Source organism: Octodon degus, unplaced genomic scaffold (assembly GCF_000260255.1).
Source record: "Octodon degus isolate 3935 unplaced genomic scaffold, OctDeg1.0 scaffold00207, whole genome shotgun sequence".
NCBI classification, from domain to species: Eukaryota; Metazoa; Chordata; class Mammalia; order Rodentia; family Octodontidae; genus Octodon; species Octodon degus.
Window position 1 is genome coordinate 3,735,010 of NW_004524783.1, and position 25,655 is coordinate 3,760,664.

Genomic DNA, 25,655 nt, shown 5'->3' on the forward strand with positions numbered 1-25,655 from the left:
AGCACTGCCTCACCTTCCTCCTGGGCAGCTGCCTGGGCAGCACTGCCTCACCCTTCTCCTGTGCAGCTCCCTGGGGAGCACTGCCTCACCCTCCTCCTGAGCAGCTCCCTGGGCAGCACTGCCTCATGCTTCTGTGCAGCTCCCTGGGCAGCACTGCCTCACCCTCCTCCTGTGCAGCTCCCTGGGGAACACTGCCTCACCCTCCTCCTGGGCAGCTCCCTGGGGAGCACTGCCTCACCCTCCTCCTGGGCAGCTCCCTGGGGAGCACTGCCTCACCCTCCTCCTGTGCAGCTGCCTGGGCAGCACTGCCTCACCCTCCTCCTGTGCAGCTCCCTGGGGAGCACAGCCTCACCCTCCTCCTGGGCAGCTCCCTGGGGAGCACTGCCTCACCCTCCTTGGCATCATCAGAGAACAGAACACATGAACATCAGCAACAGCCACATGGTTCAACTTTAAACACCTTCAGAATTTTAATTCTGTATTTATGGTTTTGCATTCTGTCTTATCTTCAGAAGGAAAACCGCCACTGTGTCCATTTCTCTTGCCTTTAGTGATTGCATATACTCATCCATTAAATAGCCACTATAAACAAAGGTACCTTAGAAGGACCGTGGATACAAACCCATGATGGCCTACAGAGGTAGGGACAGTAGTTCCCAGGACTCCCAGAACCACAAGCTCTGTTACTTCCTCCAGCAGGGCTGGTAACACTGAGAGTTTTCCTATGGGCCCTTTTGTTCCCTTTGCCCTATTCCAGGTCCTCAAGACATCTGAAAAGCTCCCCAAGTATCTACCATTCTTCCTGAAGATTCCCAGCACCCTACTGGCAGGCTCTATGGGAAAAACCTAGTTTTGTAGTGGTCTGGTATCACAAAGTGCTAAAGCGGTGATGCATACAAATGCTGGCCCCTGGCACAAATTAATGTCATGCCAGGAGTCACTGTATTGTTCCTCTCCAGTTTCTTGGCAGTTAAACAAACAAAAAGCCAGTTTCAGCTGGGTGCCACGACATACGCTTCTGGTCCCAGCACTGAGGGGGGTGACTGCTTGAACCCAGGAGCTGAAGACCTTCCTGGGCAATACAATGAGCCCTTGTATCAAGAAGGTCTCAGAGAAGGAGAGAAGGGCACAGAAAAGGAGAAATGGGAGAAAGGAGAGATGGAGAAAGGGAAGGAGAGAAGAAAGCCAGTTAACTTTGAATTTTACTAAATTTCAACCTAAGTGCATAGGAAATGCACATCTCCATTAAAGAACAAACAAGAGCTAAGGTATCCTTAAGCATGGGCTTACTACCCTGTAACTTCCAGGATACATGTAGGGTGTTGGCTGCCCAGTGTCTGTTGCTAAGGACCCACTGTAATCCTCACTATTACAAGGCGATCCCCAGCTCTCTGGGCTGACTCCTGATACCAGCAGCAGATATTAAGGAGGTAGTGGCTGCCAGCAAGGGCCTGGAAATACATCCAAGGCCTGATGAGTACGCAATGGACTGCTGAGGTTCTCACCCAATGAAAACGTGCCGGGATGATGGGAAAGACATTGGATATATTTCTGCCTCATAATTCTCTTTTTAAAAAAAGTCTCATCTGAAAACTCAGAAAACAAATTATCATCACTGGTGTAAAAAAGCTTAAAAAATAATCAAAATCAAATTTAAAACCAATTTTATGGCCTCACACTGCTTTGTTCCCCTACTGTTTGCCCTTCCCACACCCTCTTCCATTCCATTTTCTTTCTTATCTTGATACACATTATCAGAGTAACTGGCATCCACAGCTTCACAGATGGAAAGAACATATGACAAACACATCAGTGTACGAGGGTGTGTTCTATAAATACTCCAGAAGTGCCTGTGACGCAGCAGTAGAACCTGCCTGCAGTCCTGAGAAGATACTGTTCCAGGCCATGAAGAGAGGCTCAGCCTCAAGCTGAGCTATCATCCGAATGCTGAAGATGCTGAGGCAGTGGGGGTGGACCTATGGCCCACATTATTGCATTTTCTCCTTAAGACCAAAGATGTTAATAGAGTTGTTTGGTTCTAAACTAACACCTCAGTATTCTTCTAAACTAAAACCTCAACATTCAGATTTAATTGTAATGTTGGCAGTTTGCGATAAGTAGGTTTTGGGTTGTGACTTGGCACTTGGTCTCTCAAGGTTCACCACCACTGTGCTTAAGGAATGAATGACGTGGCATCTGGCTAGCCTCCACCTGAATACGAACTGCAGATGAGCTAGCACCAGCTCCAGCGCTCCTTGCACGCTTGCCATCACTGAGCATGCCAAGCAGGACCCAGCCATAGTTGTGGTAAAACATCACCGACAAAACCAGCTCTGTTTTCTGGCCTCATCCATAAAACTAGAGGCACAGGTCTCCTGAGTTCTTCCCAGCCACAGAAATTAAGCATCCAGGTCCTGGACCTTCTTACAGGTTGGCAATCCCGCAAGGCTTTGTTTCTAGAAACTTCATATTTCCAGAGATAATGGGGTGAGCGCAGCCAGAGCACAGGAGGATGCTTTCGGAGGAAGCCTAAAGCCCTGCTGGGGTAGATCTACAGATACGACTGCCACAGATGAAAGGCTGGCAAGCCGGAGCAATGTACTTTATTGGTTTTATTAGATGCTGTCTGGCACACTACATCTTAAGTGTTAAGTCTTCACCACACACCAAGATAAAGTCTCTTGCAGAATCTTTCACTTAACATAGTCTCATGCAGTGTTCATCTAAACTACAAAGTGCCTCCACTTCATGGAGGCTTAAGAGGAACCCTAATAATTCCAGTTTCAAATGGAAAAAGCCAGAGAACAACAAAGCTAAAGGGTGCGCTGTGCTTGCAGTTTACAGGAGGATTAACTATTCTTCCTCCCCTACTACCTAGCAGCACCCCAAGCAATGCAGACAGCACAGGACTGGGCTGGGAGTGCACAGCTTTTCAGTGCATCTGCTGTTATTACCTTATAAGTGGCTTTCATTAGAATAGTGACTTGGAAACATCCTCAAATCCAGCTGCAACCAAGAGCACTGAATGAACATGTGTAGCGGCCAGCAGGAGCAGGTCTCTCAAAGTCCTGCTACCTTGACGACAGACCCTGCTTTTCGGAAAATGTGCCTTATTAATCAGGTATGTGAGCAGTTTTAACTAGAGGCTCCATATTACACATACAGAGAATTTAGGTAAAACTAAGTGCCCTTAACACAAATCTCTAAAAAGAAAACTGTACTTTTGTCATTTCTGGATGACGATGACTTCTAGGTAGAAATGTATGTAAAGGAATCAAGTAATGATCACCACATTATTTCACTAGCGATAATGGAGTCAGAGTGGTTTGTCAATTTATTTAGAATAGAACATTCTAAAGAAGTCAAAATGTTCTTTTTCTGTATTTTAGGGAAGGGTCTACAGGGTGTTTAGGGTCTCACTACTAGATCGAACTCGTAGTGATACACCTGTTTACAGCCTCCCAAGAGCTGGGATTACAGGTGCGCACCACCACACCCAGGCTCAACTGCTGTCTCAGCATGCCCCAGGGGTTGGGCTGGCATGGCAGGCCTGGGGATCGAACCTCCAGCCCCTGCACCTGCTTGCAGGCGCTTTAATCTGCTGAGCTATTTGGCCAGCCCAGCAAAATGTTCTTGAGCACAGTTAGTATAAATATAATGTAAAGAGCAAGAGCAACAACTACCTAGAAGTCCTAATTCCAACACAGACTAACATGATGCATCCAGACTGTTAGTGAGCCAGCACTCAAGCCACTGCTAGCTCCTCCGGTCAAATTTATGTTCAACTGTAGGACACAGACAGTCAAGAAGGCATGTAGAATAAATCTATATGATCTGCATCTAGAAAGCATAGCAGGGCCGGCCAAATCACTCAGCAGATTAACATGCCTGCAAGCAGGCCCACGGGCTGGGGGTTTGATCCCCAGGCTTGCCATGCTGGCCCTGGCGCGGGGAGATGGCAATTAAGACTGGGTGTGGTGGCGTGTGCCTGTAATCCCAGCTCTTGGGAGGCTGTAAACAGGCAGATTACTGTGAGTCTAATGTAGTAGTGAGACCCTGTAGACCCTTCCCTAAAACAATAAAAAAAATAAAAATAAAAGAAAGCATTGCAAAAGGGATATGACTGAAGATAAAAAGCAAATATGAAAGTAGAAAAATTACCATACTAGTTCTAAGGTACTGTGCTAGATACATAAAAAAAACTTCACTCAATCATCCAAATAATCCCAAGATACACAGAGAACTTGTCCCAGGCCAGTCTGATTCTGAGGCTCTGGCTTTACCTGCCAGAAAACTTCTTTGAGATGACAGAGTGAGTGCTGCTCTGTCTGCCTTCAAACCTCAGAAGCAGGTAAGAATAACAGGCAGGGTTGGCAGTATCAGACTTGCCGCAACACAGAGACATAGGGAAGCTGGGTGTAAGCAACTACAAAACTGTAACAAAAAATGACCAGCCTTACAAATTAAATGCCATTAATTCGGTGATACGTTTCCTGATCCTACTGTCTGGCTGAAACCTAATGGACTCCTGCCGCTGAGCCCTTGAAGCCGTACAGCCTGCACGACACCACAGCAGGTCACAGGGGACTCTGCTGTGGCCACTCCTCTGTATTTGGGAAACTACAAATCTCTCCCCATGTTCTTTCACAAATTTATCACTTACAAATTTAACTTATTTCATTACTCTATAACCAAGGGCCCCAAAAAAGACATTTCTTGCCACTTGGACTGCTAAATACAAAAGCAAATCAAGGGAATGAAGTCAGTGTGCAGCAGGTACAGTGTCACCATACACTTTCATGAGTGTACGGTGTTTGTCATAAAATAGCCCAAGGGGTGTGGGGGGAAAATAGCTCAGTAGAGTAAGCACTTCCCTGGCAAGCACAAGGGCCTGAGTTCAATGCCCAGTTCTGCTAAATAAATAGCCCAAGGGAAAAATTAGAGAAAAACAAGATTAGCAAAATCTAACAAATGTTAAAGCTGGGTGATAATTATGTATATGGGTATTCACTGAACTATTTTCTCTGGGGGATGCTTACAATGTTCCATGAAGTTTTGCTTTTTTTTTTTTTTTTAAATTCATTTTATTGAGAAACACATAGCAATGAAACAGTTTCAAAACCAATTAGCAGGACAATTTCAATAGTTAATAAATTGCATATTGTTGTCTTCGTAGTGCTTATTCATAGTACAAGATGCAGATATGATATCCTGTCCAAGCACTATTAGTATAAATCTTTCTTCTCATTGAATTAAGAGAAAGTAGCTGTATATTTATCCTAACTATTTTGTATATACAGATACAAAATGACCCTTCATTTATATCCCTTTTTTTTGTTTAGTTTTGTCAGAGATGGGTATTGCATTCTCATTTAAATATACGTGCGTGAATTCAGCAAAATAATCCTATCTAGTCCTTTTTTTTAAAGTAGGTCATCTGGATGATTCAAAATGCATTTGAATTGGTCACTGGATATTAATGAAAGGAAAATTAACTTTTATACATATTGTCAACACAGATTTCAAAACCAGTTGGCACTAAAATTTTATTTAGTATTTGGATTATGTGACTACCTTTAAAGTCCTAGGTGAACCCCAAGTGCAACTTCATTCATCTACTCACTGTGGTGCTAGGAATGGAGCTCAAGGCCTAGTGTACCAGCTATGCAGGTATGGTGCCACTGAGCTACATGTCCCAGGCACAACTTTAGCTTTTAATTAAACCAAGAGCCAAATACAGTACCACTTTTGTTGGGAAAAGGTATCAGCTTTATGTCGTTTTTTGTATTTTCCTATTCATTTTTCCATCATCAGTACAGAACCTAGCAACTAAGAACTCAGTAAATCATATCTATAGAGTATCTTGTTACTTATAAATCATAGTGAGTAGTAGATAACCTTTAAACCCTTTTCCAAACCTATGATTTCAACAGTTAAACAGTCCAAGAAAGTACCAGAATAAGAGGAAGGGGAAAATATTTTCCAAATAATACATAAGGAAGGCTGGCAACAGAGATTCTTCCCATGAAAGATAGCCTAACAGAAAAATCTAAGAAGGTCTTCAGGAGGTCAAATCCTTTACCAGCTGCTGCATCTGATGCCAAAGTGCACAGCTGTGGTCCTTGGTTGGCCTCAATTCAAACGGGCTAAGATTGTAGCAAACCACATACTCTGTTGGCCTACTACATTTACTTTGACCTTTGAAAACCAATTTTATCATTATTGACCATCTTACATGATTCTCAGCATAACAAGTCACTTAAAATTACAAATTCTCTATCCCCTACCATGACCAGATTTTCTTTTACATACCATAAATTATACACTCAGGAAATGCTTCCTCACTTTACCAAAGAGGAATGGAACAAAAGCTCATCTTGAGGCAGAAACACATACTCACAAGACCCAATGTCAGGCCATTGAGCTCCCTGTCTCTGAGCAGTGTAATCACTTATCAATGGTGGCTTTGTCTGATTTCTTTCTCAGGTGCCTGGGACCTTAAAAAACACTGCTGGGTATCCTAAATTCACAGTCAACACATATAGCTCTTCAAAACAAAATGTCTGTTTCTTATCTCTGGTTTTAGAATGTTTTACACAAGACAACAATGGCCAGATTTTAGAAATAAGGAGAAAAGTCGTGGCCTTAATTTTATACTTCGTCTCCTGGGTATTCAGCTATCATTCTGCTGTTTTCTAAAGAGTATATCTAGTGCTGTATCTCCCAGGTTTATGAAAAGAGTAACAGGTCACAAACTACCACAACTTACCTAGGAATGCAGGCTAGATATGAAATTAGTCTCCTGAGATCCTCTTGTCGTATTCTGTCATGATTGCTGCGGGCTGGAAATGTTAAAATGGGACCCCCACGTTTATCTCTACCACCTAAAAAAGCAAACATTGGAAACACTTAGAAAAAAGCCAACATCAGAAAGGACTCACTCTATGCCATCCCAAGTCCAACATTACCATCTATTCACTCATCAAAACAATACCTAAACACACCACAAAGTCAGGAAGGATCCTGCGAAACCCAAGTCTCTGTGTCACCTGAGACACAGAGCAGCTACTCCATCCGCTCACAGGAATCAGAAGAAATGGCCCAGGTTTTGAAGGGCAAATAAAAGTTACTACAGCAGGCCTTGTCTTTTACTGTTAGAAGAAACTCCTCCCTTTAATGTTTGGAGAGACAAACGTTCTCATGCACATGTGATTCATTCATATTGGCAACCTCTCTCTTGCCCGCTACTCTTCCTTCCCTTCCCTGCATTCTAAACTGCCTCTTTTCTACCAACCAGAATGGGTTTTCAGCCTTGAAAGGAATGAAAAAAGGAAGTTTTAGGGGCCAGGGAGATGCCTCAGTAGAATAAGCACTTGCCTGGTGAGTAAGGGCCTGAGTTCAATCCCCGCTTCCGCAAAAAAATAATAAAATAAATAAATATGAAAAAAGGAAGTTTTTTGATGCTGATGACCACCCTACATAATTTGGGATAGATAGCATCTGACCACCAGTGGCCAAGATTTACCAACCATTTACACAAAGCTGTATACCCAAAACAGATAGGCATAGAAGACTGTTTTATTTGGTGGCCAGCTCATCTCACGGGGGGGGGCTGGCATGGCATGTGGTGCAGGAAGATCAAACTGCAGACCCTGTGTGCTTGTCTAAGCAGGCGCTTTAGACTGCTGAGCTATCTCAGCCTCTCTTCCTCTTCCTTCCCCTCCTCCTCCCCCTCCTCCTTTTTTTTTTTTTTTTTTTGTTTTCTGCATACAAGACTTTTAAAGAGGAACTAGATTGAGATACACTACCTCATACCCTAATACAAATCCAAATCTGACTCTGACTCAACAGACAGGAGGGATATATATATATATATATATATATATATATATATTCTCAATGAAGCCAGCCTTGTATCACAGACACTTTGGTGAAATTATATTTAGTTCATTACTTCTGTCAAGATTATCAGGAAACTAGAGAAGGAAAATTTAACCTTCTCAAGCAGATACTTCATTTAGTTTTATAACTCTGATTATGTCTCTTCAGACGATTTTAAACTTCTTCAAGTCACAATATGCAAGTCTCTTAATTATATTTTATGCACCAAAAATCATCGGCAAGGTAAAATTAAAAAGCAAACAAGAAAAAAACGAAAGATGACTTCATGTTAGAAAGATCAAAACAATATATAACAGATGAAGCTGGTATTTTTACAATGAATTTTAGCAATGTTTTACAGTTTCTTGGATAGTCACTCACATGTTTAAAACAATTCTGATTGTGAATACTTAAAATGATCCACATGTGCTATGCAGTCATGTGATCTTTAAAAAGTCCTAAATTATTTATAACCTAACAGTTCAAGTATTCAGTAGGAATCATACTATATACAGATGCCAACACATCTCAGTCATCAATGAAATGGTTAACATAGTAAAAATAGGGCAGCTCTACTCGTCTAATAAATCCCCCCACAGAATCAACATTTCCCACCAAATATTTCTGCCTTCCTCCATATAAAAATCCAAGCTAAACCTAACCAGATCTCAAGATTTAACTTTTTGCCTTCAGGAAAAATGAAATGAGAAACAGAATAAGTGACCACTAAGGGATACAACCCACAATATCTAGAATGTAGAAAAATCTGTAAGAAAACATTCAAATTTCCTTACCTAATGAAGGTAAAGAGAAAAAACAAAAATAGCAAGAAAGAACCTGAAGGCCAGCTGTCTCCACCAACTACCATTTGTTCTTTATATTAAAGATCTATAATTCCATTTTTTAGGTCTATTTATGGTTCAGTTTTTTAAAAATCAACTTTTAGAGATACATAGTAGATGTTTATAAACAAAATGATATGACATCTGGAATTTATTGCAAAATTATCCAGAATAAAGGCAGGGGAGGAATACGAACATATATGAAATAAGACTTTTGAACTATGGGAAATTTGCTACACTATTCTCTTTCCACTTGGGTATTAAAACCTTTTACAATAAAAAACTTATTTTAAAAGGCACATCGTCTCAGTTTTGGTGTTTGTGAACTTCTTTAAGGGCCAAACCTACCATCGGGGCTGTAAGTAGCAGGTGAGATGCCATGATGGTAGACCCCTCCCCAAGAGGGGAGCACCCCATGACCTCACTGTACATCCCACACCACAAGCAGGACAAACCATGCGCACTCCACCGTACACAGAGTTTCTTCCTATAGATAAAAACTTATAATAATGTTTAATTTACAAATTAGGCATAAGAAGTGAAGAATAATAACTAGAACTATAGCAACATACTATAATGAATATTTTTTGTATGTGGCCAATCTCTCTAGAAAAAATCAGTAAGATACTAACATTTTCAATCACTGATGGCCACAGGTAATTGAAACCACACACAAGGGAAGACAATGTGCATATAAATGACTTAAACATGAACCTCAGAACACTTCATTTACTAATTCTCTTACTCCATCTGTGCTGCTATTACAGAACACCACACACCAAGTAATTTACACAGAACAGAAATGTATTCTCTCATACTTCTGGAAGCACGAAGTCCAGGACCAAGGAGCCGGCAGGTGAGGCTGTCTGGGGAGGAGAGGAATGCTGTGGTGGAAGGGCAAGCACCAAGCCTCTGACGCCAAGGTCTTCACCCCTTCACTTCCTGAGGCCTGCTCTATATCCCATCACACTGTTAACCCCGGAACTTGGCAAGGACATTGGAAGCATAGCACTCTCGACCTTAAGCATGAAGTTAGATATGCCATTTAACTTCATTTACTCCACCCTCAATGGTGGAAGAAGAATGTTATCTTACTTCAGTACAGTGAGTATTTTTAGAATATCTGGAGATGAGACCAAGGATTAAAAATATTTAAGCCCAAGGAATCCTATCTGGATTTTTATAGATTTTTTTAACTAATAAGTAAGTTTTAGAATAATTTTTTTTTTTTTTTTTTTTGGCCTACTTTTGCAAAAGCCCTTTCTAGTCTACATTTTGATTACTAAAAGTCATTCACATGGAATTTTTATAAATATTCCATAAGGTCAAAATAGAAAGATTAGGAGCCGCCTGAGTTGAGGGCAGCAGAAATGAGTGTGAGATTCTTCAGGAGGCAATGAAATGTCTTGGCATCAGACGAGGGCTGGGGCTGTGATCAGCAGAGGGACCCTGTCTAGCTACCATGAAGGCCTGCGTTCAAGCTCAGAACCATGGCAACAGCAAGAGCCACCTGGAATTCGCAGTGATAGTTCCACAGACTTGTGAGTCTACAAAGGCCTTTAAAATCACACATTTTAAAAAGGCTGACTTAGTGATATGTAAATTGTATTACTTAATAAAAAAATCAGGTCAGAGACAAAATTACGAGCATTCTTTTGTTCTTCAGAACTTTATTTTTTTACATTTTATTTTAAAGAGAAGAAAACAAAAACAAATAACAAAAACAAAGACAAGACAAAAACAAAGCAACATAAAACAATAAAAATGGTACAGAATTTCAAAACCAGATTAGGCAATTAACAATAGTATTATATTACCATCCTTTGGAATTTATTTTGGTGGTGCCTGCCAGGGATCACATTCAGGACCTTCTGCTTGCCAGGCAAGCACTTATTCCACTGAGCTATCTCCCCAGCCCCCATTCTTTGGAACTTTTAAAAACCCACAATACAAATAATCAATTTGTCTTAAATTTATTTTTTTTTTCTCCCCTTCTTCCTCTTCTACATCAGTTAATAATGATCCTAAGACAACCAGCAAGGAGCTCACAGAGCGCAGCAGGCCAGGTCTGGCCCTAAATTGGAGACACTGCCGCAGTGTGAGCGAGGGCACTCTGCTCTCACAGCAGACGCACTTTCTGCCGGAACGAATGTTTAAAATTCCACACATGTGTAATGACTGCAAACTGTTGCTGCCCACAGAAGAGATCTAACTTACAGAATTTAAAATTAAAGATACATGACTAAGTCAGGAAGAGCCCTGGTTTTATTTCTTTGATGAGTTAAAAAGTAGAATTTTAGTTTTGACTATAATTGGGTAAAAATGTCACCTGATAATAAATGCTGTACTAACTTCCTAGTAAAAGAATAAATACAAATAAAAGCCACCAATCTAAACCATCCACCTGTCCTTATATATCTATCTCTATGTTTAATTTAAAAAAAAAAAAAAGCGTGCAAAGGTCTTGAGATAGGGGAGTGGAGCCAGCTCTTGCTCTGGCCCCAGACGCTGTCCATGTAAGAGACGGATGAACCTGCAATAACTGAGTTGGGCACGGTGGCACATGCCTGCCCTCAGCACTCTGAGAGACTAAGGAGTGAACACTCAAAGCTCAAGCCCAGCATACAGTTTAGATCTAAAATGTCCCCAAAGTCTCATATACAGGGAAGGTGACTGGACCATGGAGCGCTGTGCTTATCTGTGGACTCCTCCTCACATGGGATCAGCAGCTGAATGTGCTGTTAGGAGGTGGAGTTGGATGGAGGTGGGCTCCTGGGTTTGAGCACTAGAAGGGTGTATTCTTGACCCTGCATCCTCCCTTTCTCCCTACTTCCTGCTGCCATGGGGTGAGTAGCTGTTTTCTGCCAGACCATTCTAGCATGCCCTTCTGCCTTAGAGCCAGTGAACTAGGGACTGAATCCTCTAGAAACTGTGAGCCAAAATAAAACTTGTTCTTTAAAGTTTAGATGGCAGGTATTCTGTCCCATCGACAACAAAGTAACTTAGATACCCAGCCTAAGACCCTGTCTCAAAATAAAAAAATTAAAAAGGGCTGGAGATATGGTTAGGGTGCAGGTCCCCTTCAACTTCCAGTCCTTGGCTGAGTGCACAGGGATGGGAAGAGAAGACAGGACCTTGAGGAACTGGCTTTCTGTAAGCTTTCATCATTGATGTCTCTATTACATCTAAGTAGAATTAACTTCAAAGTCTGTAAACTAGAAAACCAGGACTTCATGAAACAGGTAGGAGTCCTCACAGAAATATGCAGTATTATAGTCAATAATACATGAGTAAATGACACTTTTAAAACTCAGTGTATTTCAACGGAGTTTGTGTGTTTAAAATCCCCAACAACTTAAAGCACCTTGCTCTCATATGTACTCCTGTATTCTTCTATTAACCTTCCAAATGCATTGTGAAATAGATTTGTTCCTACAAAATCATCAGTCTTTACTGGGGACCAAGAAATAATACTGAACATGACAAACACAAACCAAGATTGTCAAAAGCACCTTAGGAAGTTTTATCCTAAATATAGACCAAAAACACATACTGAAAGAGGACCCAAGATGCCCCTTCCCAAAAAAGCAGCCAGCAGTGTTATAAATTAAGAATGAAATGTATTCAAGAGGATACTCAGATCAGCATTGTACACCTGTTTGAGATAAAAATGTATCAAGAGAAAGGCATTCAGGACTATGTGATCAGCTACAGAGGCACTGCCTGCTGAAATGGAGCGGTGAAGCCTTACAGACCTTTGCTTTGTAACAAGTGAAGTGGGGCCTAAAAGGTAAGATACTCTGTTGCTGCTCTGTTCATGCTGGAAGGAGAAACCAAGAATAAAGTGAAAAGGGGCTGAAAGCTGACTCTGGGTGCAGAAGAGAGAGTAGACAGGTGCCACACAGCCCAGGGACACCCAGTTTATCTCCAAGCAGCAGAAGGTGGGACCCCAGAGACAGTTATGGGGAAGCTGAGACTCTGCTGTCAGCAATCAACAGCACTGCACATTCTATGACAGAGATTCCAGTAATTCCAGGGCCACAGATCCCCAAAGAAAGGGATCTCAAGGGGAGGACAACACACACAAGTACTACAGAATTTCAGGACACATCTACAAACATACTCCCTTTATTTTTGCTGAGGTAAATGGATTAAAAAATCAGTTTATTTTACTTCCTTGCTTAAGGCAAACTAGTCAAATGTTTGCTAAATGACAGGCAAACATTTTTTGATGACCAGTGCTACCTAGCTTCTGGTGTGCCTGCTGGACAGAAGAAATGCAACAGGCAGCAACTTCTCAGAGAAAATGTTAAAGAATAAAACAGTTAAACATCTGCCGAGGGCCGGTGAGATAGCGCAGCTGACTAAACGCCTGCTTAGGCAAGCGCAGGGACTGGGGTTCAAATCCTGGCACCACATGCCACGATGCCTTGCCCCCAGGCACACTGAGCCAGCCACCGTGACCTGGCATGGTGGCGCATGCTTGTAATCCTAGCCTTGGGGAGGCTGAAAATAGGAGAATCACTGAGTACATGCTGCATAGTGAGACCCTGTATCAAATATATTTTTTTAAAAATCTGCTGGAATACCAATGTTTTTATGAGTATGGCAGGTCAGCTAGTTTAGAACGTCAAATTGTGGTGTTATGTCAGAGTAGTTAAAGAAAACAGCTTGAAAAGTTAGACCTTACCTGAAAGGTATGCTACTTTTTCTTTCAGAATTGGCAAAACATCCATAGCTTTCATTTCATCGTTTTTTCGAAACCCTGAAATATACAAGGAGAAAATTATATTACTGGGTTGCTTGACTGACATTTAAAACCCACTCTATCCAATGCCAACACTGCAGCTTTTTCACTTCATTAAATCAACTTAAGAAACACCATCACACAAGACCATTCACATTCTATGAAAAGCAGGGTACAATCATGTTTTGTTTTGTATTAAGCTTGAATAATGAACTGCATGCACATTCAAAGACTCATGTCCCAAAGACCCAGCCATTTCCAGCAATAAAAATGTGGTCTCCAAAACCCAGAATAAGAAATTGGTCCCATTTATCAAATCTTCACTTTAATCTTGTAAATTAATTTCAATACTAGCAAAGAGAAGGGTGACGTTGCTTTATAAAAAGTATTTGTGGTACACGAATCCCTCTAGGGGGAGCTCCATGTCTCCTCTTTCACTGAGACCAACAACTGCTTCAAAGGAAGCCCTGGCCTAGCAGAGAGATTATAAATAGCAGAGAGGCTGCCACACCCTCTCTGTACACTCCTTCCAGGCTTTCTGGGTCCTGCCCCGTGAGGAACGTCAGTGGGTGACATGGCGAGGTGGCCCAGGGGTGCTCCAGCTTCCAAAGTGGCTAAGATCATTCTCAGTTAAAACCAACTCTTGTTCTCCAATACCTCTGAAAGCTGTGTGAGTATTTTGCAAAAATGAAGCACACAGCAGGCAATTTAGGACAAGCTAACATCTATCGCAGCAAATGAAGTCTTGCAGGCCAAACATGTCCAGCCCAGCTCACCAGAATAGAGGCCTACTTGGGAATTTGGGGTCAAAACGTTTATACTCATAATCTTATCTTATGATATTCTGGTGAAAATGTCAAACAGAGGTTATTTAAACTGAGGAATATTCATTAAGACTAGTAACTAACATTACTACTAGCAGAATTATCTCTACAAAAAAATTAAAAACTGCTTCTTCATACCACTTTTCTGTTTTTGTCAAACAGTGTAGAAAAATCATCCAGAATATTAGATACTTGCAATAGATATATACTTGCAATAGAAAGCAAGAGAAGTAGGAGAAGTAAATGAATATGCCTGTCGGACCAGCCCTGACCTTGGAAAACTATAAATACTTTCTCAAGGCATTGGAGAGTGGTCAAAACAGAGAGATGCTCTTGGAGAAAAAGGGAACTGCACTGAGTCCACTTCTCTTTATCACGGCCATTAGCCTGAAAACAGCCCTGTGGGGCTGCTAAACAAGTTAAGATTCATATGCATTCTCTTCCTATCTCTCTGTTTCTCTCTGTCTCTGTCTGTCTGTCTGTCTTCCCCAGACCACCGTGAAGCAAATGTGCCCCCCCCCATCAAGCAACTGAAACAAGCAAGAGAAAGCTTCGAAAAGAGCTAAGTTGCCCCAGATACTAGGTACTGATGTGGCCCAAATCCCCAGCTTTCCACTGAGCCCCATGTGTGTAGGGCAAGTTTCCCTTGGTCCTGCTCAGCATTATAGATCTGATTTGCTATCTACTGCAAAGGAGCCAAAATTTGCAACTTGGGTCCAATCAAATTAGATGCCTGACACACAAGCAAATAAACAGAAAAATAAGCATCTATGGGAGAGATAACATCATTCAATCTCTACAACACATCATTCACAGATGCAATGAATAAATTAAATGCTTTCTGATATGTTTAAGTAAACCAGCCTGTCCCACAGCACACTTACACATTTACACAGACCCAGTTTAATGGGATTTAACCATGACAGTGACTGTCACCACAAGCTTTGCAACCAACATACCCTGCTGAGGATCCAAGAAAGCTAACACTCTCCAGTCAGTTACAGATGGCCTGACAAGAGCCCAGGTCCCAAATCACCATGCCACTTTCCTTTCCAATGTTCCATGCTTTGTGCTGGCAACCCACCAAGCTTTTGAAACAGTGGCTATTTTATAGAATGAAAAACATCCATGCCAAGAGTTCTCCAATTTCATCCCCAGGTTCCCTACAAACTCCAAACTCTTGAACGGATGCAATCTAATCTCCTCAGAACAATTCCCTGTCAATCATTGTAATTCATTGAATGTATCGACAAAGCCTGATTCCACCTTGATTCCATCGGTGGACTCATGGCATAGGAGCAAACACAAGAAGAAACAAGCCCCACAGCAGCTCTCAAAGAAAAAGTTTATAAATTGCTTTAAAACAAGGCTGATTATGAGTTTCAGAAGAAGTGGCACAAGGGGCCAGGAGACTACCCTTCTGTTTTTTTCTTTTTTCTTTCGGTACTGGGGGTCAAACTCAGGACCTTGCACTTGCCGGGCAGACACTTGTGACACTGAGCTATCTCTCCAGCCCCTGGGGCGAGAAGACTATGACAGTGATGATGCCTCCTTTAGGGCTTCCAGGGAAACACAGTGTGGCATGTGTGCCACAGGTTTGCCACCACTGACTTAAGCACATGTGGCAGGCAGATCACGCAACAAACAATACTAGGAAGGATTAAGCTTTGGCTACAGGTACCAACCTACGGTATTTGACAAGAAATGTTCCTCTGATCACTCAGGTAGGAGAGTGCAAGCACACTACCATTTCCACAAGCCGATGTCCACCGTGTCCTGGGTCCCAGCCAAGAGAAATCCACAATTATGGTCCTGGGCTCTGCACTACAGAAACAGAGCCACACTTCCCATCACACGATGCTCACCCAAAACTGCCAACTCTACCCCAGGGCTGATCGCTCACAAAAAGACTGTGTGACTGAAGTCATCATCCCAAGCATCTTGACAACTGCTAACTTGCTGAATCACATTTATTTACTTTACCCAGGATGGGGTGGATGACAGAGTCAGAGCTGTCATATGCCTGGCTACTCAAAGAAAGAATGTTGTACAGATTTGAGAATGGTGCAGAAAACAAAACAAAAATCTCAACTTTCTATTCTTCATTATGAGCCAAGGCTTACTCCCACCTGACCTTATCATCGTGTACTTAGAGCTGTGGTTACTTAAGCCTATTAGTCCTTCAGTTTCTCCTTCAAATTAAATAAGATGCACAAAAGAAAAACACAGGGATCAACAACAAACTGATGTGGAAAGGTATGTGCTTCTATAGTAATATATGTGCACACCAAACATAGGGCAGAGTATAAATCCTAACCAGTTTTGCAACAAAATATTGTTGAATACGTCATAGAAAAGGTTTATTTTTATTAACATTTTCAAGTACAGCTTCTAGAAAAGAAAATAAAGAGGAAAGAAATATGAAACTAACCATAGAAATAAATTATTAAGTGGTTACTTTAATATTATCTTAAATCTCATTTCCATTTTTTAAAAAACACATGAAATAAATGACTCAGAACATACAAATACTAAAACTGCCTTAAATATAGCATGTAGTTTTCATTAAAAAGCAGGCAGAACTTAACCATGAAATTTCTTCAGATCAAAAAGTCGTATCTATTCCACACCCTGGTGAGACATTTATGAAAACAAAACGTGCAGCTATAAAAAATATTTTCAAAATTAAAAATACTGATAGTAAGGGCTGGCCAGATAGCTCAGAAGACTAAAGCACCTGCTTAGGCAAAGCACAGTGGCAGGGGTTCACTCCCCAGTGTGCCATGCTGGCCCCACCCCCACGGAGCACTGAGACAGCGAATGAGACTGCGTGTGGTGGCGTGCCCCTTTAATCCCAGCACTTGGAAGGCTGAAAACAGGAGACTCACTGAGTTCAATCTACATAGTGAGACCCTGTACTAAACACATTAAAACAAAAAACAAAACAAAACCTGATATAGCTCAGAGCAGAAAAGAGAAGAAAATAAAGAGGACAGAAATATGACACTCGCCATAGAAATAATTTGTAGTTATTATAGTGGTGACTTTAATATTATCTTAAATCTCATTTCCATTTTTTGTCAGTGCCTGCCTGACAAACACACAAGGTCCTAAGTTTGAGTCTTAGTACCAAATAAGGTGGGGGGGGGAGGGGGAGGTTATGTGCTATTCCAGTGGTTCAAGATTATACAGGAGATATGACCTCTAAAGTTTTCTTTATTTGTGCATTTATTTGGATGTGGTTCCTAGACTCTTCCTGGAGTCTAGGAACAATCATTTGCTGCACTTAAAGGATGTCACCTGGAAGCACACTCACTTCCCACAATCTCTGAGAGGTTAAAGAACAGTAAATGCAATTTCCAAAGATGTTTCAGCGTTCCCAGATCTCGTTCGTGTGCCACAGACTGGGAGTCAGCAACATTTTCACTGCTTTGTACCATCATAGGGGTATCCTGATGCCACAAACAAGATGTCGCAAAAAAGGGGCGGGGTGGTGGTGGTAAAAATTAGAAGAGGAGAAACAGAAAGGGGTAGAAAAAAGAGCAGCAACTTGAAAGGATATAATACAAATAAACAGTCTGCATTCGGGAACATTTACTTGTACTCATCTTTTAAATTGAATAATTTTAGAATTACATGGAATTCTTAGTAAAGCACGCACAAAGACAGGCTGGATTCTCACCACAATTCTTGTTAAATTTAAATGACATTTCATTACCTGAGATGAAGAAGTCTAATTTTAATGGTGTGCCAGCCCTAGGCACCAGGGCCCCACACCAGACAGGTTCCGTGGAGGTTTCTCCGGAGAGGAGGGAGGGAGTGCTAAAAGGCAGGCCGCAACTACTCTTTCGAACCCAGTCTAAACCAAGTACATTCAGAATGTTCATATAAAATCTGCACTATTCCAGAGCTGAACACTAGTATTTGTTGAAAGGAAAAACCAGCTTGGGATAAAAATCAGATTCTATAGACAGTAACTAAAATTAGATATGTGAATAGTGCTCAGTGACTTGAAGCTATACTTTTTTTTTTTTTTGGCGGAACCGGGGATTGAACTCACACCCTTATGCTTGCCAGGGAAGCACTTATTCTACTGAGCCATCTCCCCAGCCCCTAGGTTATACTTTTTAAGTTGCTATTTGGGCTATGGCACTCATCAGACACACAGTAGTTCTCTGTACCCCTCCCCCCATCACCCAATATGCTAGAGGATGGGCCTCCCAAGGTCTAGGACAGGAGCAACCACAGGGTACCCTAAAATATGAAAAATCAATAAAAGAAAAAATGAGCCAACTTATCCAGCTGAATTCTCATTAAGCACCCCAATACTTAACCCTTTCTATTTTCCATTTGTAAAATATAAGCTCTATGTAATTTAGTTTTCAATCATAGTATGACTCATATCTGTAAAAGAAAAATGAATTGCCCTGCCCTCAGGGGAAATATTCCACAAATTATCATTCAACACTGGAAAATCATTCCATTCAATCAACAATCTGGAATGTCAACTATCTAATACCCTACTGGTAAAATCAATTATTCATTTTTATATCCCAAGACCACCTCCCCAGTAGTAAGGAGGTGCTATGTTGCTACTGTTGCAAATATCTTTCTAAGCTACTCACTGATGACCAAAATGTGCACATACTGACTTCCATGTCAACAGGTTTTACACACCAAACAAATAGAAAAGAACAATCCAATCTCTTTTTGTTCTTTTAAGAAAAAAAAAAAAAAAAAAAAGAAAGAAAGAAAGAAAAAAAAAAGCCATGGAAATACTCCATAATGACCAAAAGCTTTCACACAGTACACTATATTCCTATACTATTTTTCATAAGTGTCAAGAATAAAACTGAGGTGAAATTAATCAACTTGGTTTAAAAATGTTTTAAAATTTTAGAATTAAAACACAGATTCACTTTGTAAAATCTCATGTTTCCCAAGACCTCTGGTAAATCCTAGTAACTTGAAATTTTGCATAATCCTCTAATTAGTCAAATGGGATTCTTTTTAAAAGTAAAAACAATATTAGAAATAAGTGTTATTTCTTGATCATTTGAGCAGCTGAGAAATTGAGACCGTGCCTTGATCTGAAGTACCTGCTTCACCTCCCCAAAACACAGCCGGCCCACAAGACACACGGATTCTCAGCCACTTTCGAAGGTCTCATCTGCCTGCCAGCCATTCCACTTTAGTATTTACCAAATGAGAAAACTGTCTGTGGAAAAGACTGAAAAAAAAAATCCTACACTTAAAATAGCAAGTTACGGCATTAATAAAAATGCAATAACATGGCAGTATTTTACGACAAACTACACAACAAGATTTCCATCAGTATTGAGTCTTGTGATGGTTACTAAATTGAGTAATTTAGAAGAAACTTGGAGAGCACACGCATTCCCAAGCACAAAGAGCAGGACGATAAATCTCTGTGTACTAGCTCCCAGCACAGCCCGCGCTGCCCAGGATCAGCATGCTCAAGCACAGAGGAAGATGACGTCACCCTCTCCGGGCAGCCACTTCACTGCAGAGCCTGCAGGCTTTCACTCGGTGCAGCGAGGCAGATTTGTGCCATCAAGGGTTTTAGTTGTGTAAGCATCTACACTCATGATGCATAGGAAAGGAGCACTGTAACTAGCATGAATGCTCTATGAACATATTTAAGCAAGGAAAAAAGCTAAATCAGGTAGCTTTTTACTTATATATAAAACCCCACATCAATTCAATGTTCACATCATTCTTACATAAATATACAATCAGGGTATAAATCTCAAAACTCAAGAAAGAACCATACGCTTGGATGTGTCCTTCATCCTTACAACACCCAGGGAGAGAACAGAACAAAGCTATGAAGAGAAAATGTACTCAATGGTTGCCTAATGCCAGAAAAAGAAAGAACAAGGGTTGTGTGTGTATGTACACACCTATAAAGTCTCACCTCTGTGGTGAGTTCCTCCAGGCTATATTTTGGAACTCTACCCTAATCTACAAACATGTGTGTACACACACACACACACACAAAAAAAAAACCCACACACACACAGCCAAGTGTGTGAGAAGCCAACCTACATCAGATCCTTGCTTCACACCTGAGGTCTACTGGGAAAACTATGCAGACATTTAGTTTGTGTCAAATGAACCATAGGGGTACAACTAATACACCCTGAACACTATGCTAAATAATTTCTATCAAGTCAACCAAGTTTGATGGCTACAAGAAACATTATCTAATCATTACATCTACTATTTCAAACATCTTTGTATCCTTGCCCTCTGTAAGAGAAAAATTCAATTTCCACATAATTTTTAATGCAAATCCCATTAGATGGTTCTGGAAATGACATTATAATCCTACTTCTTTTCTTCTCTACAATTATCTTTTTGATTACTACATAAGGAATAGAGGAGCTAAGGGAATTTCAACTATGGAGAAGTGGTATAAACCCATGATATAAAAAAACTTTTCACTATATACAGATTAAATTCTCATGGTGGTTTGTGGATAAAATACAATTCAAGGCACTTGGTGAACTTGGTTTGGGAAAGCAACACATGTGGGTGGTCAGTTCTCTGGTACATACACTTGATCTGGAAAAAACAGCACCACAGAATTAAGAATAGGAGATAGCCCATCAGATGAAGGATTTGTACATGTGTGGAAGAAACAGGCATTCCATGAGGGGGCAAACTAGAGAAGCACAAACACTCCAGACAAAGCCAACAGCATGCCAAACAAAAACGTAAAATGTTCCTGAGAAAGAACAAAGAGTGGAGGGAAACCGTGATGCCTGACTGACAGGCAGGAAATTGTCCATCACTGACTGGAACAAAGAGGCATCCTAAAGGCGGCAGCACTGCACGCCAATAGGCTAGCCCGCTCCTCGGGACTGTTTCACTCTGAGTTCAACCTCTCTAGGAAACTGGCTCCCCACTGCGAGCATCCCAGCTCCACAACAATATACCCCAAGTCCAAACCAGGAACTTGGGCTTCCCCATGCCCTCCACCCTGTCTTTCACCTTCCACTTCAGTGAGGGTAGGAGTTCTGTAGACTCTGAGTCTCCCCCACCCTTCTGGCTAATATATCCCTCTTATGGGCTGTTCAAGTAATCTCCTAATCAATATTCAAAATTCCCTCTAATCCTGCCACTCTCCTCAGAATCCTGCTTCTAACATACGCATGTAATCATTCCTACCCACCTCTAAATCTTTCAATGGCTGCTTAGTGCCCTCTAAGTCCTAACCCTATGACAGGGCACAAAGTCCTTCTACAGCCTCATTGGTTCACTGTAGGTGAACGAATTAAAATCACACTTGTCCCAAGAATACTCATACCAGGAATCCCAATTAGATGCTGGTCACATGGCCATTTCTTCACCAATGAACTTCCTTCCACATGCAGTGCTCCTCCACCAGCCTAAAACACCCCTTTTCACCTTCCCTAAGCACCCCACTGCTAGTTCAGATACCTCCATTCTGCATTCCACAGCACCCAAACCCTGACCACTCAGCAGGGCAATTACCTAAAATACTGATCACTGTCCCGTGAGCTGGAGAGCTCCCCGTGGGAGGGACTGTTATATCCCGCTGTGTACCAAACAGAGTGCCAGGGCTGAGTGAGAACCTCAGATCCAACTGATACCCTATAACATACAACGGTCCCAAGAGTTGGCAAATTCACGTGATACACAGTGGTGCACAATGCTGGGCAGTGTCCATCTAGTGCCAGTGAGCTGGCCACAATTTGGAAGCTGCCACCCAGCTCACAAACTGTCAAGCAGCTAAAGTGACCACATTCTTTACTGTATTTACAAATGAACTAGTATAAAGAATTATGTTTATGCAATCTCAGCTCATATTTTAAAGTAAAATAGAAGTTTTACTTTGAAATTTTTACAGTGTAAGTAAAAAGTTATTTTCTGTTTTAACTCTCATTAACTTCTCTGATGGCAAGAGCAGGCTGCTTTGTGGGGAAGGTGTGCAAGGGAATCAGGCTCTGGGAGGCAGGAAGCACTGTAGGCCTTGTAGTACTGCTTCTCTGCAGTCAGCAGTGTTTACCCCCAAGAACTGAGGGCTGCCTGTCCTTTAATATGAGGTCCTTTAAGTAGCCAAGGCACGAGGCAATCAACAAGCCATGCCAACTCCACACAACTCAAAACCAAACTTCTTTCTTCTGTATATCAACACAAACAGGTTATCTCAGTTTCTTCATTGTCAGATGGCCAGGTAAGACTTCAAGCAGCCTGATGAATACACATGGCTCTATTTTATGTTATGTGAACTGAACACACAAGTTAATCCTATCGAAGTGCCATGTGTCACAAATAATGACCTCCCAAGACATCTGCATGGTTCACACATCTTGCCTTGGTAGTATGAGTATGAAGGAGATACTCTGGCTCTGCCAAGGCTTTCAGTCACCTTCAAATTTCTAGAAGATAAAAGGACTCAATTCCTGAATCCAGATTGGGGTTTAAAATTTGGGTTACTCCAGGTTATGTCCATATCAATATCCCCTACTCTAGTGAGTCCAAGTTCTTGGAGCCACCCACAACCCTGCCCAGGTGCTCACTCAAGGCTCAACCACCAGTGCCGGTCAATCCCTTCTCCCTTCAAGAAACCAGTCATCCTTGGGGAAGCGTAAATCAAGGATGAAAGTCTTACATGGCTAAAAAATTAATTCGAATGACCAATTACTATTTCTAAATGAAAATACACATTAGAATCATCATATCTGCATATATGTATCAACTATCAAGGTTTCTCCTAATGTATTCAGCAAAAATAACACTATGCTATATAGATCAGCTCCACTTCCAGAAACCTCAATTAACTTATTTATCCTTATTAGTAAATCACAAAAAATAAATGTCAGAAACATCAAACTTTAAAGGAAAAATGAAAATTTATTCCAATAACCTCAATAATCATGGATTTAATTCCAACATGAAGCTCACTAGAAAGACCTATTTTTAATAACACCGAAGAATTTGGCAGAACATTTCACCAGCTAGTCCCTCCATATAGCTTCAAATTATGTTTTTAAGCCAAGTATGGTGGCGGACATCTGTAATTCTAGTACTCTGGGAGGCTAGGTAGGAGAATCACAAATTCTAGCCCAGCATGGGCAACTCAGTGACTTAGGAGGACCCTGTCAATAAATACATGCATCCATCCTGTCATGGTTTATAACTAGATGTCTCCCTGAAGCTGCATAAGATCATGGGTGGGGCTCTGGGGGAAGTGACTGGATCGTGGAGATATGATTTTTCATCACCAGATTAGTTTACTGATTGGTTTATAGCTAGATATGATGTTGAAAGGTGAATCCTGGTGGGGAAAAGGTGGGCCACGGGGGGCATGGCCTGAAGAGCGTATATCATCTTCCTCCCTCATTTATTGCTGCTTCCTGCCTGCCACATCTTGACTTATTCCTCCTCTACCATGCCCCTTTGCCACACAGCCCTGCCTTGGAACCAGCCAACTAAGGACTGAAACCTTCACAAATTGCAAGCCAAAATAAACCTCTGCTTTAAGTTATGGGTGTCAGGTGTTATATGCATCCCAGTAACAAGGCAACTAAGACACACACACATATACACACATGTATATATGTATACACATGTACACACATACATACACATTAAATACAGGGAGAAGGATGTGCTCAGGGTGAAGGTCTTGGGTTCAATTCCCAATACTATTCCCCAAAATTTCTGTTTTACTCATTGGATAATCATAAATGACGTAAACATAGTGCTTTCCTAAGGCCTAAAGATTTTGCCCACAAATGTGGCACATTCTTGGTTTTAAGAAATTTATACACTAAGACAAAAAATGTACTAGACAAAACAATGGCCTTAACAATGTACAAGCCAAAGACTAACGAAAAAAATAAATATCTTACAAATATGTGTTAATGTTATTTATAAAGGATGTAGATATTGCTGCAACTAGCTAGACAAATTTATTTAAAAGCATTACTTTTGTCACAAAGACACTGTATCAATGTAAGTGCTTGACAGACCAAAGGGCAGTCCACACCACTCTAGAAACAGGATTGGAAACTCTTCCTGTAAGGACTGAAAGTAAGCAATATGTAATCTAAATAATATGGTCACAATAAATAGTGTAGAAAAAAATAAAGTGTGGCATTTTAACCATAAGGAACCCACACTGTAAATGTAAATAGAACTAGTTTGCCTAAGTTACTACAGACATCCTGCTTTGCCTTGACTATTGTGTTCCTGTTTCCTTAATGTGACTTCTGGTACATCTGAGGACTGTGAAGACCCTGCTGAAGCCTGCCAAGTATTATCCTTTTGCTCTTTACTAGCCAAAAGATGCCAGAACAATATAAAAAACCTAATGGAAGCAATTCTATTACCTTTGCGTCAAAAACAACTCAAAAAAAGGAAAAGGCGATGTTTCGTAATTTTTTTAAGGCTAAACCTTTTACATTGAAGGCTGTCATCCAGAGCCTTCAGTTACAGCCCGCATCTAGATGTTCCCTAGATCTAAGTGTGTGATGCTGGGATTAAGGTGTGTGATTACTAAATTAGCCCCTTGATTGGTTTGGGATAGTGCAGAGTGTGGGTGATGAGAAGGCCCACCCAGCCCCTGCATGTGACTGCTCCTGCCTAAGGGCATGTAGCCCAGGACTGACTTTACCACCTGACAGAAAGGCAGCTACTCTCCTGACATGCTTTTCATTGCTTGCAGTTTTCTATACCAAGGACTCTTTCTCTTCTATGATGCCCCTCTGCTACACCATCCCGCCTTGGAATCACCTGACTATGAACTGAAACCTCTACAAACTGTGAGGCAAATAAACATTTCCTCCTTTAAATTTGATTTTGGGTATTTTGTCTCAGTAACAAGAAACATAACTGAGATGTTCTTACCTTAACAAGATATGATTGCTCAACAAATACATTAGCCCTGAAGCCATGCTGCTAGGTAGTAGCTTCCTACCCAAGGGACAGGGCCAAAAGTGGTTACACATAGACACCATACCTGTTCAACTGCCTCAAGAGACATCAATGCAAGCAAACTATGCCCTTAAGAACCTGTTGCCTCCAAGGTGAAAATATTTTATTTTGCTCATATTCAAAAGATGTTGGTATCCTTCCCTATCTCCATTTCCAAGCAGGAAAAAAATGCCAGCAAATAGGCCTCAGTTATTTACCTTTTACTGAATTTCTAATACAAAATTTTAGAAATTACAAAGAAGACTGAAAGGGCTGGGGAAATAGCTCAGTGGCATAAGTGCCTGCCTGGCAAGTATCAAGGTTCTGAGTTCGGTCACCAGTACCAAAACACACACACACACACACACACACACACACACACACACACACACA

At 41.2% G+C, this 25,655-nt stretch overlaps 1 protein-coding gene across 14 annotated transcripts in view; it reads right to left on the minus strand.

Moving 5' to 3' along the window:
* Window positions 1-25,655, minus strand: part of Trio (trio Rho guanine nucleotide exchange factor) — a 374,802-nt gene that overhangs the window by 215,463 nt on the left and 133,684 nt on the right. For 12 of the 14 annotated variants that reach the window (XR_002818831.1, XM_004644739.1, XM_023704920.1 and 9 more), the window contains 2 exons: window positions 13,414-13,488; window positions 6,770-6,884 (listed from right to left, as the gene is read on the minus strand). Coding sequence is in view for 13 of the 14 variants with exons in the window: in XM_023704918.1 (XP_023560686.1) it covers window positions 6,770-6,884; window positions 13,414-13,488 (190 nt within the window). In the remaining variant the exon portion in view is untranslated. Of the gene's footprint in view, window positions 1-6,769; window positions 6,885-13,413; window positions 13,489-19,393; window positions 19,407-22,451; window positions 22,456-25,317; window positions 25,323-25,655 lie in introns of those variants that run through there. The other 2 variants (XM_023704923.1, XM_023704924.1) reach the window with 2 other exon arrangements.